The 14,976-nt window shown below is 35.8% G+C and overlaps 1 protein-coding gene across 1 annotated transcript; it reads left to right on the forward strand.

Moving 5' to 3' along the window:
* Positions 1 to 2,448: 2,448 nt before the first annotated feature.
* LOC110101286 (ferritin-3, chloroplastic-like) lies at positions 2,449 to 10,949 on the forward strand. Its single transcript, XM_020829129.2, has 7 exons — positions 2,449 to 2,833; positions 8,294 to 8,377; positions 8,456 to 8,516; positions 8,600 to 8,687; positions 9,927 to 9,988; positions 10,071 to 10,136; positions 10,410 to 10,949. Exons 1-7 carry the CDS (start codon positions 2,526 to 2,528, stop codon positions 10,527 to 10,529), a joined length of 789 nt encoding a protein of 262 aa, XP_020684788.1. The 5' UTR covers positions 2,449 to 2,525; the 3' UTR covers positions 10,530 to 10,949.
* The last annotated feature ends 4,027 nt before the right edge of the window (positions 10,950 to 14,976 follow it).

Consider the following 14,976-nt stretch of genomic DNA (forward strand, 5'->3'; position numbering starts at 1 on the left):
GGCATGCTTATAGTCGAATCAAGTGGCTCAATTAGATGAATCCAAAGAGCCCATGAATGCTTAATCACAACATCATTAAGACGCTTAAATATTTGAAAAATGCTTTTACAATTGGATGAATGAAAATGGGTCATCCGATCAAACATGTCCTCGATCTTCTCCATATTCATGGGGTGCACCACTTATAAAAATCTATAAATAGACTCTCACTCTCTACATAAGAGAGACATTTGGCTAGAGATTGGAGAGAATTATGAGGCTTCAAGAGCTTCATCAACCGTCGTCGGCGAACCTCTGTCAACCGTCGTCGGGCCACCACCTGGCCGCCGACCCCTACCAGACTTCCATCCAACCATCATTGTAGTGAGATAATAACTATAAATATATTGAATGTCAAGTTCATTTAGAACTATAAATGAGTTATTAATTTATTAGATACTTTTTTCTTTATGAATTTATTGATTAACTCTTTTAAGTACTTGTTCAATTTATTTTGACATACAAGTTTGAACATAAATGATATAAAACAAGTCAAATATGAATATATATGTCAAATCTCAACTCAAGCTCCTGTCAAATTTGAACAACTTGTACTATGACAGCTGAATCTAATCCATAATATGCTCGACACAATTTCGGTCGACTGGATTGCGATCCATAATATGCTCGACAACCCCCTGAGGCCCGGACATCTGTTGGACCACCACCTAAGGCTCGGACTTCCGCCGGACCACCACTTGAGGTCCAGAGTTCCGCCGGACCACCGCTTGAGGCCCTGAGTTCCGCCATACCACCACTTAAAGCCCTGGGCTTCGTCAGACTACCACTTGAGGCCCTGAGTTCCACCGGACCATCACTTAAGGCCATGAGCTCTACTGGAGTACCACATGACACCCAGAGTTCTGTCGAACCATCACCTGAGGTACGGACTTCTGCCATACGACCACCTGAGGCCAGAACTTCTACTGGATCACCACCTGAGGCCTAGACTTCTACTGGTTGACGCCCAGAGTTATGCCATACCACCACCTGATGCCCGAACTTCTGCCATACCACCACTTGAGGCCCCGAGTTCAGGTTGGACCACCACTTGAGGCCCTAAGTTCTGCCAGATCACCACTTAAGGTCCCGAGTTCCGCCAGACCACCACTTGAGGTCCTGAATTATGTCGGACCACCACTTGAGACCTTGAGCTCCACTAGACCACCACCTGAAGCTCAGACTTCTACTGGGTCACCACCTGACGCCCAGAGTTCTACCTTACTACTACAATCTTTTTGACCCCAATCTCCTGCTGACTATGATCCTTCCGATCTCTGTCGCCTACTACGGTCCTTCTGACCTTCATCGTCATACATCAATCTTTCTGACCTTTGTCTCCTGCCTACTATAGTCCTTCTGACTTCCATCACCTATTACGGTCCTTCCGAACTCCATCGCCATACAATGGCTTTCTACCCACAGTCTCATACCGACTATATGGTCCTTCTAACATCCGTCCCCTACTACGGTCCTTCCGACCTTCATCGCCATACAATGATCTTTTTTACCCTAGTCTTTTGACGACTATGGTCCTTCCAAGCTACCTCGCCAAACAATGGTATTTTTTACCCCTGTCTCCTGCCAACTACGATCCTTTCGACCTCCGTCATCTACTACAGTCTTTCAAACCTTTATCCTATCAACTATGGTCCTGCCGATGCAACAAGTACTATTGCTCTTAACATTTTTTTTTATTTTTACTCACCACTTAAATAAAATGATATGCTTCATGCATTCAATTTACAATTAAATATTTTAATTTATACCTTTTACATTCCTTTTTTTTTTTTACTTTATAAACCAAACAAATACCCAAATCTAAAAATTTTCAATAAATACATCATAACTTTTCACAAAATTACAAAACAACACATAGCACCTCCACAAAAAACGGACCATACCTTATCGCGACTTAGCGCTGATTAGCAACAGTTTACCCCGATGGTTACTTTAATGTATACTTTTCAGAACGGCCAAAAAATGCCAGGCTAGAAATTGGATTTATTCGAATTATTATTACTTTTTATGAGATATTCTTGAAGAGGGAAATTTCTGTGAAAATCAATTATACATATTTCTGTAACTAATCAACTAGAGTCGTGAAAATATCCACGAGATTCGCGCAAGTAAGTCGCTCAAGATACCGCTGGAATCATGAAGGAGATCCAACGGTTATCAATTATTTCTTTAGAATCCCTATAACCCACTGTGAATTGGATTTCGCTTTTTGTTTCGCTGACCTCCTTCAATCCGCTGGCTGGCCAGCAGTGCACAAGTACACGAGCCCTCCACGCGCTCGTTCATCGAATGAATACCAACTCTACACGTGTCACAATCGCAGTCGTCTGTATCACCGAGAAAAACCTTTCTGCTTCGCCCTTCTTTCTTCCTCTATATCAACCTTCGCCTCTGCCACTCATTCATCTCACCGATTCTCGCTTCTTCTTCTACTTTCCCAGTTTTCTCTTTCACTTTTCGTGAAGATGCTTCACCAGGTTACCTCCGCTCTTTCCCTTAACTTTTCCTCATCTCAGGCGTCGGCGCCGGCAACTTTTCTCCGCCGGCGGCCGCCGGCGGCTGGCGTCCTGAGGATTCCCATGGCGAAGGGGTCAGCAGGAAGAGTAGTGGCTGCTACCGGAGACGAGCGTAGCGGGGCTTTGACCGGATTTCTGTTCGAGCCCTTCGAGGAGGTGCAGCATGAGCTCGCGCTCGTGCCCTCTTCGCCTGATAAGTCGCTCGCCCGTCAGAAGTACGTCGATGAATGCGAAGCTGCGATCAACGAGCAGATTAAGTGAGATATTCTTAATCCTCTGTTTTTTTTTCTTTGATTAGTTGTTTTGACGAGTCGAAGTGATTCTTTATTTGTTTTAAGTTTCAATCCACACCCCTTTCTCTTTATTTAAATATGATTTTTTAGGCTTTTTCAGGCTATTTTTCTGTTATCATACGATGTCTTTTTTATCATTGATTCGATCTCTTTAGTTATGAATGATAGATCGTTCAAGGCTCATCTATATATTGAGTTTTTTTTGTTTTTTTCCTTTGGATATTTTGTTCTCAGGTGCTTCCATGGTAGACCTATGTTACTTTTTCTGTGGGTAGATTGTTATATTGCTTTACACTAAACTACGCTTAATTATTTTTTATTTTAATTGAAGTTTTACTATAATACCAGCAAAATATATACATTAAGCTATGCCATCATACAACTAGGGGCTGCTAGTTTTGAATTAAAAAGCGTGTAAAGTGTTTCAAATGCTGTGGTTTTGAAAATATTGATATTGGTTTAAAGAAAAAAATAGCATACTAATATTATAAAGTATTTAGCACTTTGTCCTGCATAACACTTAGTCTCCATCTTCCGGCTGGTGTATTGCTCTGATACCATTTGTAATAGCTCAAACTCTTAACTATATAGATATTGTCTACTTTTGCCTAAGAGCCTCATGGTTTTGCCGTGTTGGTATAACTTCCCAGTATGTCACCCATTTCAGAATTGCTCCGGGATGAACATGCTTAACTGCGGAGTTTCTTAACAAAATTACTTTCATTACACCAAAATGCACCTCGATGTTTAAGAGTTTAGCTTCTTTTACTTGAGAGGTTTCACAAGCCTGCCTAAAATTTAAACCCTGGTAAAAAAGCATTGCCCTTATTCACTCGGCCATAGAGACAAAACAACATAAAAAAGTTTTTTTTTTTTAATTTGTATTATAACTTAGCTTGCAGCGGATTTGCGGCAGCAATTTTTGCCATAACTCTGTCCAAAAAAATCATTGAAATTTTTTGTTGCCATTTTTGACAAAAAATAATCCGCCGTAAATTCATCACAAACTGCTAACTTTCTTATGGTGTTAGCAATGCCACGTAGGGCTGTCAATTCGTGTCGGCGGGTCATGTTTGGGTCAGAACCGAATTTGACCCGACTGTATCTAACCCGACCCGGACACGAACTGAAACAAGTATCAGGCCAATTCTTTGGACCCGAACCTGACCCGAATCGGGTTCGGGTCAACACGATAAGACACGAAATTTTGAAAATAGCGGGTTCCGGTCACCAAGTAGCGGCAGCACAACGGCGACACAGCCGCAGGCGGCAACAGCGGAAGCAACAGCACAGCAGTGGCAGCACGGCATAGCTGCAGCGCCAGTCGGTCTCGGCGGCGTGGTAGCAGCGGCACAGCAACAGGCGGTAACGGCTGCAGCACGCAAACGTCGAGACTCATGTTTTGCGAAGCGACGCAGCGCCAGTCGCCAGAGAGAGACTGCCAGTGACATGATTGGGACTGCGACTCGACGCATCGAGTCATTTCGCGGGCAAGGCGGGCACACTGGGCAACAGAAACGGGCATACTCATTTTCAGGTCATTTCCAGTCATTATCGGGTTTCTTAGTCAACCCGAACCAGACCCGTTTGCTAACCGGGTCGACCCAAACCCGGATTTTTCCGTGTCGGGTTTGGGTCGTGTCAAAAATTGATATTTACACTTTGACCATTCTCCAAAAAAAATGAGAATGACAATGAGAAGAAATCGTTGGAGAATGTTGTGATGGGACATCAAGACTTGAATGGGAGAACATATTGAAGAGATTATATAAGGCATCAATGGGTCATTGGTTGGAGTTTGCTGTAGAAGGCATTAAAGGGTTTGGCGAAAGCTGGGACTTGATGTCTTCGTTGAAGAAGGCATCTATGGGTCTAAAGGAAATTGTGTCAATAGTTCACTGTAGAAGGCATAAATGAGTCTAACAATGTTTTGAGAAGAAAGGGAGTGCATGAAACTGATAGCAAATGAGGTTAACCAATATAAAAGAAAATTTTGAATTTAAAGTTTTTAATTGAGCTAATGAGTAAAGTAAGATCAAGGTTGACTTTATATTATACATTATTGCCTCAAGCTCACGGGTCAAATAAGCTTGACTCGTGAGCTCGTCAGTGAGTTGAGTTTGACACGGCTCATAAGGCAACTTCGCTCGATTACACCCCTTATATACACATAAGCATGAAAAAATATGGGCGAGCATGTCACCAATTTATGGTAAGGATGTGTCTTGTAGCTATTAAATTATTTTTTAGAAGAATGCAATATATGAACTTGAAGGTTTGGCGCACTTTTAATTTGAACCTTATTACTTTAGTTTGATCTTTATTTTATGGGCCCTATTAAATCTAAATGTGTAGAGGATTCATTACATGATTAAGGTGATCCAAAATTGATTTTTTTGGCCTAATAGTTCTTACATTAGCTAGCCACAATAAAGCCATGAGTTCTTTTGGTACTCTTTATGTTAGTTTTGTATAGAACCTGATTGTGTCTATCAATTTGGTTGTATTATTGACTCGGGCCTTAATTATATTAGTCGAGCTTGTCGAGATTTTGTAGGGACGCCTCCCCTTATTTGGGTTTGGGGACCTTGCCCCGAATTTTTTTCCATACTGTCGTATAACACAACGATGTTGAATACTCAAGTGTTATGACATTGTAGTCACTGGTTGGTGACAAAGAGCAAAGCACCGTAATGTTGTACGTTGCAGCACCACGATACTACAAGAATGGCTCAAAGATAAAGAGTAGAGCATTGTGGCGCTCCAAAATCCAACACTGCTGTGATGGCCCCAAGACTTAAATTAGAAGAATTATATATTTTATGTCTTCTAATTAATCTATTAGAGCTATTAATTTCACTTTATTTGACTAAACCAACAAAAATATCAATATCAAATAATCTGCTAACATATACATTACTAATCAAAATCTATTTACAATAACTAGAAGTTAAACATATAAATCCCTTAATTACAACCCTTATGGTTATAAATAAATAACATAAAATACATAATGATAAACTAAACATACAAATTTAACTATGATCAATCTCACTCGGTTGGTCCTCTTCCTAAATTTAAAATCAATCAAATTCATGTAATGAACTTACAAAGTCTAACAATCAATCAAAACTATCAAAACTTCCAATACAAGGTAATAATATCAATATGCATGCACATCTCAATCAGTATAAAATCAATAGTATTGATATGAATCAACAATCAATATCAGTATATTAATATAAATCAATATGATCAGTAAAATAAATATATCTCAAGAAATATAGGAATCTATTAATAGATAAGAAAATTAATAAAAGTTCATAAAACAATGTCAGGTGCGGTACAATAAAATATATTCTGATTATCCATCAATTATATTTATGCCAAAGATTTTATCATATGCTTTTTATCAATGATATGTCATGTTTACCTATCTATCAATATACCATATCAGTGTACTATATAAAAATGTCTATCAATGTCTATAAGTATCAATATGTCTATCAATGTCTCTAAATATATTTGTTATATGATGTCATATTTTATTAGTTTTAATACTAGTTCAATCAATTCTATATCAGTTTAATCTATCAATCAGTTCATGCACTATCATGTAAATGTAATCATGAATGTAATTATAAATAACAATATAGGGCATCTAATTTTTATATAAAGTTTTCAACATCTTTAACCCTAGTTGTTTCACATTTAGTCATCAGTCTTCATCTAAGCCATCATTAGTTATGAATCTTAAATCAATTAACATGTGGCTTTCAATAAATCATTAAGAGTCATCACACTCTACCCGTCGACATAGTTAAGTCAAACAATTATAGGCTAATATTCAGGATTATACCATAAACTTTTTATTTAAAAGTCTGTCGCTCTACCCTCATGTATAGTTATTACATTTTAATAGCTAACTTATATTAATTATCTTATTTATACTAAGCCTTCCTTTCTTACATGTAAATACGTACCTCATCCGTCATATATTAGTTGTATCGTTTTCTCAATGCAGCATAATATCATCCATAAAATGCTATAAAGTGCCTAACAATTTATATATCATTTATTAGCTTCAGAAAATAATAACTATTAATTTACCCATTAAAATTCAATAATATTACAATCATAATACTCATAAGAATTATATATATCATATACAAAAAGTTATACGGTAAATGTACAGTAAATCAGAAGAAAAATACACTTTTATTAATTTGGGAAGATTAAATTCTTGAAACACTAAACCTCTGAAAACAAAGTTAGGATTCGGATTACCTACCTCGATTAGAAGAAATTTCAGAACATAATTGACGGGCAAAAATTACTCAAATGGCTTCTTCTATCTTCTTTATCTTCTCCCCCTCTCCTCTCTTTCTCTCTTCTTCCTTCCCCAACAAGCAGATGGAATGGGGATGGGTGAGATGGTGGTGGAGAAATTTATATCAACATATGTTTTTCAGTGCCCAACACCATTGTATCTAGTGTCACATCATTGCATGCTGCTCTCAGAGTTACTGTAGAACAGAGAGCTCAGCATCGTGACGGAGCTTTCCCGGTGCCTTTGCACTATCATGCATACGCCGAATCACTCCAACCCATATTTTCATAATTTTCTTTTAAAATTATTTTCATAAATTTCATGTTATTACACCTGCGGCACTTCAAATCGGGCTGGACAATTTAAATTCTCATTTTTCATGTTTAACATGAAGGGTTGTGTCCCTTAGATTAACTTAAGTGTGCATCTTTGTCTATTCTATGAAGAGAATGAAGAGTTGAGTAAAGTGTGATAAAGAGAGAGCGAGAGAGAAATAGATCTATACAATTTCTCTCAACTTTCATAATAAATTTCTTGGTGTGATGTGGCTCCTTGGATTTTTTTTTTTTTTTCTGATTTCTGGTTTTTCCACGTTAAATCCTAGTAATTATTTCCACTGTTTTCTTTTCTTGTTTGTTTTATCGAGTGATTCACTTCCCAACATTGATATTGTTGATCTGTTGCTCCTTTTTCGAAAAAATACCTTAGTCATCCATTCCATTTGACTCTATTTACTGATTTTTCTGAAAATTTATAATTATCGTGTCCTCACTTTATAAAATATAATTTTGGATAAATTGCTATCCTTAAAAATGAATTAAGGTGGACATAGGGTTTTATTTTTCTAAAGAATTTAACACAATATTCTGTTTAGATTGATAACAACTCACAAGTGGCATATTTGTAAGATTGAAAGATTGGGATCGTATACCAGTAGTATTAAAAGCTAGATCGTATATTAATATATTCCTGTTTTTTTGTCCGCTTTACCCTGTAGGCTATCCGCAACATTTCACGATTTTGGAGCTGACCTGATTTGTTTTACCTTCAACCTTCCTTATATCTGATACATATATCTTATTTTCAATTTTCAGCGTCGAATACAACGTTTCGTACGTTTACCATGCTATGTTTGCGTATTTCGACCGGGACAATGTTGCTCTCAGAGGCATGGCCAAGTAAGCAAAAGCTCACAAATCCATCTTTTTACTCTTTTCTTCTTTGTTATTATCTATTGAAGAGTTTTGGTTGGTTAGGTTCTTTAAGGAATCGAGCGAGGAGGAGAGAGAACATGCTGAGAAGTTGATGAAGTATCAGGTGACTTGTGAATCTCTAAAATGCCACTTTTTCATTAAAGGGACAACTTTGACCACTAATATCTTATGCTATGCTTGTTACAGAACAAGCGTGGAGGTAGAGTAAAGCTCCAGTCTATTCTGCTGCCCTTAACTGAGTTCAATCATGAGGAGAAAGGCGATGCTCTTTATGGTAATATATATTTTCTTTTTTCATGAGAAATACTCATTTTCATGTTTTATGAGAGTGATTTTGATTAAAATTATTTTCTTTTTTTAATTTTCCATTTAATCGAGAGATTTTATTTGTTTTTAATTATGCTGTAAGAGTTGATGATATCAAATTTTACAATTTAAATTTCATACATTGAAGCAACAGGAGAGAACAATGCAGCAAGTCCTAGAAAATTACTACAGTATTGATTTTTATGGAGAAACATTTTTGTTTTATGATGAAGATGTGCTATGAAAATAATATTTGTGTTAAGCTAATTAATAAAAATATACATAATAAATAAAAAATCTTTATATGATTTCTATTGACTTGGAGTAATCAGCTGGTCTAATACTCATGAGAATCTATTTTGTGCGCACTAAGGCAACAAGATGTTTGTCTAGAGAATATTTAAGTTATTAAGGATTTATATACTGGGTATTGAATACTTAGTTTATTAGATACTATAATTTTGTTGGATGTAATTAGAAACATACATAGATTTTTAAACCCTACAAACACTTTCAAAATATTTTAAAAGTGAATATTTTATTTTCTCGCTCAAAATGAGTAAAAATGGGACCATTACAAATTACTTTCAAAAAATAACTTCGCCTATTAGTTAGGTTGATAACAATGATGTTAGATGAATAGGAGAGAAAAGGATACACCTAAGATAGCATAGATAAAAGTTTAGTTTATCTAAAAAGCACTTAATAGTTAATAACCAATAAAAATGATAATTTATAAGGCTGATCTCAAATAGTTGGGATGCTGCTAATATGATGATGATATGTTAAAAATATTATATGTATATGCACATTTTTTGTTTGAACTCTAGAATTATGTTCATGGGCGGATCCATCTTAAGGCCTTGCCGCCCTTGAAAAAATAAAAAAATTCTTTATTATATGATTCTTTAGCTAATTTATTATATGATTCTATAGTATTTTTTAGTCTTTATTACCAGAATTTTTAGGCAATTGCTAAAAGTTTTCCTTTTTATTGTTTTTACGATTAATCTCCCTGGATCGTTTTTCTTTCCTTTTTTTTAATACAATTTCTATGGTGTTTCTGTTGGTAATATCTATAGCATAAATTTAGACTATGTTGCTGATGACTAGTTATTCTGAACAAACAACAATCGTCTCCTTTTGCTTCTAAAATTCGTGATTTACTCCAGTATGATACTGACTAATTCCTCTACCTTGGCTGCAGCGATGGAGTTAGCCTTGTCGCTTGAGAGGCTTGTAAATGAGAAGCTCCTTAATACACACAGTGTGAGGATCCTTATTCTGTCTTTCTCTAATGATAATTTGTGATCAAGAATTGTATCCTGACGTAGATTATATGAATGAACAGGTAGCAGCACGCTTCAACGATCCTCACACGACAGAGTTCATTGAAAGCGAGTTCCTTGAAGAGCAGGTAAAGCCTTCTTTTTTCTTTTCCTTTTTTGCTTAGAAAGATTTAGGCTTCGTTTGGGACGGCTTTTTTACTGCTTCATAAAGCAGCTTTTTAGTACAAAAATTAAATTTTTTTACTAAAAAGCTGCTTTAAGAAGTAGAAAGAAAGTCGCCCCAAACAAAGCCGTACTCCCATCTAGACATATTCAACATATTCATTAACAGTCATGTATTCTTTAGTTTTCTGTGTTCCTGTGTTAGCCTGTTCTTCATCTTTATATGTTTTTTTAATCAGGTTGAGGCCATTAAGAAGATATCTGAGTATGTTGCCCAGCTGAGAAGGGTTGGCAAGGGGCACGGAGTTTGGCACTTTGATCAGGTTTTGTTGCACGGGGAAGAGAATGGCGCTGCTTGATCAGTTGGGGAAGAAGTTAGTTTTTTATTTTCTTGAAGGGTTTGTCGTAGTGGTTTTTGTCTGTAGTAATAAAGAACAGTCATGTCTCCTCTGATGTTGTAGGCAAAACATCATTTACTATCAAGACTTTTATGTTATAAATGGAGTTAGCTGTATATGTCTGAATATGGAGAGATTATTACGTGTGGTGTTCCGATCGTTTGGAGGCAAATCCCGACATGCCAACTCACCCGGATGCATCGGGCCCTGGGTGACGTGGCACGTCTAGATTCGCCTCCGTATGAATCCGGACGCCGCACGGAATAATTTTCCCTGAATATGGGGAGGATTTATGATTTAAATCTGAAGGACAGTTTCTATGGTAATTTGCTGCAGTTGTAGATATATGATGGTAGATGGTATTAGCTTATGCTGTCATTTATCTTTCTAGATTCAGAATCAGCATGCTTTGCTTTGCTTCTTCTTTTGCAATTGCAATTATAAGGGCTTTTACATGGAAAGCCTGCTGTATGAGATATTCTGGGTCATGATGCATGTGAGGTCCTAACTAGTCTCATGCCTTCCGCTTTGGAGAAATTATTCTATGCAGACATCGGACGGTCCGGAGATCAATTAAAGCGCATCACGTCACCCGGTACATCAGTACCGAACAAAAAAGTGATGCGGCGCGTTCTAGTTGGTCTCATGATGTCGTTCGGATCCGCACAAAATAAATTTTCTTTGCTTTGGCCCTTCGTAATGAAAGGGAGGGGATGTAACTTAAAAAACTTAAAAAGAGCTTTGGGGTAGGCCTTTCATTCCAATCAAACGTTTCACGTTCAAAGCATATTCTAACCCCTAATATGTTAATAATTGTGATTAAATTGCTCAGTAGACCAAAAAAGAGAGAGAGAGAATTAATGAAAAACTAACGCAATTCAATTAATGGTATAAAAAAAAAAAAAAGCAATTCAATTAAAAAAAAAAAAAAAAAAAAAACTAAGCTGATAGCTGTTACACTGTTCATAAAGTCATAAAAGCACTACAGGAAATTCAGACATTATCGGCGGTTTTTTCGGACGGTTTTGTAAAAAACCGACAGCTTTCTGGCGGTTCAAAAACCGCCGGAATAAACCGTGTAGGAAACGATTTTTGGCGGTTATAGCCGCCAGTAATACTTAAATTTCCTGTAGTGAAGCATGCAAAGCTACCAAGCTCAAGACTTATGAAATCAGTTCAAATTTTGTTTTGGAGGGGCAAGGATTCCAACCTATTTAGCCATTTTTGAGTTCCAGTTTAATCATTTTTGAGTTCCATGTGGGATCTTAGTGCACAAGGAAATTATGTTAGATGTGAAAGAACTCTCTTCTAAGAAAGAGTTATCAGTTGGTTGTTCCTATTTTGTAACTTGGACTTCTTATATTTTAGAAGGACAACAACAACATCAAGCCTAATATATACAAAATTATTGTATTTTTTTGAAGTTGATATTTATTTTTTTTAGTTTCAGATAAAAATTATTAAATATGTAAATATATATAAATTGAAAATAATTAATGATTGATAAGTCGTATTTAAATATGTAAAGATCATGATTATAATTAGATGTGATTGCATATAAATATACTAGAATAGAATTGTATTGATTATAGTTTGTTAACACATGTGATCATATATGATGAAACGGCCTTGCAGTGAGAGCTCGAGGGCGGCCGGTGTGGGGTCGGCGGCCGGTGTGAAGTCGTCGGTGGTTGTCAAGCTGCTCGATCGCGCGAGAGGCTGGCGGAGGCGACGACGGAGCGTGGGCGAAGAGAGAGAAGGGAAGAAAAAAATGAAATGGGAGGCTCCGGCTGGTTCATTTTAGGGCTTTTACCGACGGTTTTCCGGCGGCTTACGCCGTCAGTAATAAAATCACTTAACACCGGCGGTTGTCGCCGCCGGAAATATTTAAGTCCGGCGGTTAATCTGGCTGTTTCATGACCGCCGCTAGTTCCGGCGGCATATTCTTAAAAAACCGCGGTTAAACCACCGTTATTACCGTCGGCTAGACAACCGTCGGTCTAGGCCGCCGGTAATAGCTGAATTTCCTGTAGTGATAGACATAATCTCATTCCATATTACTTGAAAATCATCTTAGAAAAGATGATATTTGTCATTTATGCAATGTCACGTGACTCTAACTTGATAATTTGATCACTATGCTAGTACATTGTTACTCATGTTTCTTTATTATTCATAATTATTCACACTTGATTACTTTGGAGTTTATGTTTTAATAAATAATAGTTACTTAGGGGATTTTGTTTATCGATCGCATTTTTCTTTGCATTTAGATTTTGTTTCACTTTTTTTATTGTACTCTTGCATGAGCTTTATTAAATAAATAAAATATTAGTCATTTTAGTTGGTTAATTTTACTATTTTAATTATTTTCTATGAACTTTTCTTTAGTCAGTACTAAGTGCACAGCATGATTTCATATTTCTTCATCATATCTCATTTTATCTAGGTATATGATCTTCCAAATTAGGGGCATAACAAAAAGATTCTCTCATTTTGTTGTATTCATTCTCCACACTATTTGTTAAGTGTTCATGCTCTGTATTATTGTGTATTATTATATTTTACTTTGTATTGCTTGTATCTAAGTTTGTACACATCAATACATAATAATACACAATGTGTATTAAGAAAAATAAATATATGGCTAACATAATTTCCCTAATATACTGCGATGTACAAACTCAAAAAAGTTTCAAATGAGTAAATACAATAATATGTATTACGATAAACTTGTATTAGGTTTGTACAGAGCGATACACAACAATACGCAACAATGCACAATAATATATAGTTGAAAATTTAGCTTTTTTCTCTGATACTTGTTTTGTATTATTGTGTATTGCTATGTATTGCTTGTATCTAAGCCTACACACAACAATAAACAACAATACACAATATATATTATGAAAAATAAATACATTTTCAACATAAATTTTCTAATTACATCATCAAAAAATTGAAAATACACTCTAAACCTTAAACAACTATATATTTACATTAAAATTTTTTAAAAAAATCCAAAAATATTATTTTACATAATTGTTTAACAAAAGAATGATTCTTCTTGGCATTCGACATATAAATAATTGGAGAACACATCCTAAATGTTTAAACAATTATATATTTACAGGAAACTTAGTGAAACTTGGGAGGAGTTTAAAATTTACTGATTTTAACCACAATTTATCTCTCATGGTTGGCTGCAACAAGTATTCTTGAACGTTTTGCATAACGCATTTTATCTTTTCGTAGAATGCAACGTCCTCTAAATTAGTTTTCATCTTCATCACTATTAGCGTCGCATTATTCACCCGAAAATCAAAATAGTATAGGTGAACAGTTCACCGCCAATATTAGCGTCGCACTATTCACCCGAAAATAAATGACGAAAGATTTGAGGATTGGCTGGAGCGACCCAGCTATGCCATACCTTGTTTGCGTTCCTTGGAGATGCTCTAAGTGGTAGCAAATCTTTTATTAACATGCACGGCTCTGACAGGCTGGCAGCTGTACGTTTTCTCTCTCATCGGTATGGCCAGCATTAGGTGGATGGATAGGCCGGCTGAAGCTCCTTATCCTGGCTTCCGTAAACAATTCCAGCGGGTCCTCTTTATTGTAATTAGACTTTGTAGTAAATTAGTTCATTTTTGTGCTCATTTTGTTAATAGATAGAAATTTTGTAATAGAAGATTACACAGATAATTATAATTTATTTTTTTGCTTCTGGATTAATAAATGCAAGACGCACATTTTTAGTATTAGTAGCAATTTTTTTAATTAACTTATAGAAATGTAAAGCTATCTATCATAGCTTTCATCGGTAGCAAATTTTTTTAATTAGCATATAATATTTAATTAATATTAATAAATATTTCATACTTGGGACTGGTGCTCGCTCAAGTAGGGAGGTCATAAGACTCTGTCTATTTAAGTTAAATTTGTGGAACGCCGTTATGTACAAAAATTTAAGGTAAAATCATGAAGAGGGGGTTTAGGTTTCATTTGTGACAGTTTTTTTATTGTTTCTTAAAATAATTTTTTAGTATAAAAATTAAAATTTTTGTACTAAAAAATTGTTTTAAGAAGCAGTAAGAAAGCCTTCTCAAACGAACCCTAAATATGATTATTTGGAAGAGATTTGGACTAGGTTTTGTTTGGGACAGCTTTCTTTCTGTTTCTTAAAGCAGCTTCATAGTACACAAATTTACAAAAAATAAAATTTTTGTAAGAAGTTGCTTAAATAAGCGATAAAAAGGCCGTACCAAACGAAACCTTAGTTTGGGATGACTTTCTTATTTCTTTTTTAAAACAGCTTTTTATAATAAAAAATTTATCACAAACTCTTCTTCTTCGTATCATCCTATGCCACCACATCTATTGATACCTTCTCTTATGAGCTTGCATT

Source organism: Dendrobium catenatum, unplaced genomic scaffold (genome assembly GCF_001605985.2).
Source record: "Dendrobium catenatum unplaced genomic scaffold, ASM160598v2 fragScaff_scaffold_1553, whole genome shotgun sequence".
Classification (NCBI taxonomy): Eukaryota; Viridiplantae; Streptophyta; class Magnoliopsida; order Asparagales; family Orchidaceae; genus Dendrobium; species Dendrobium catenatum.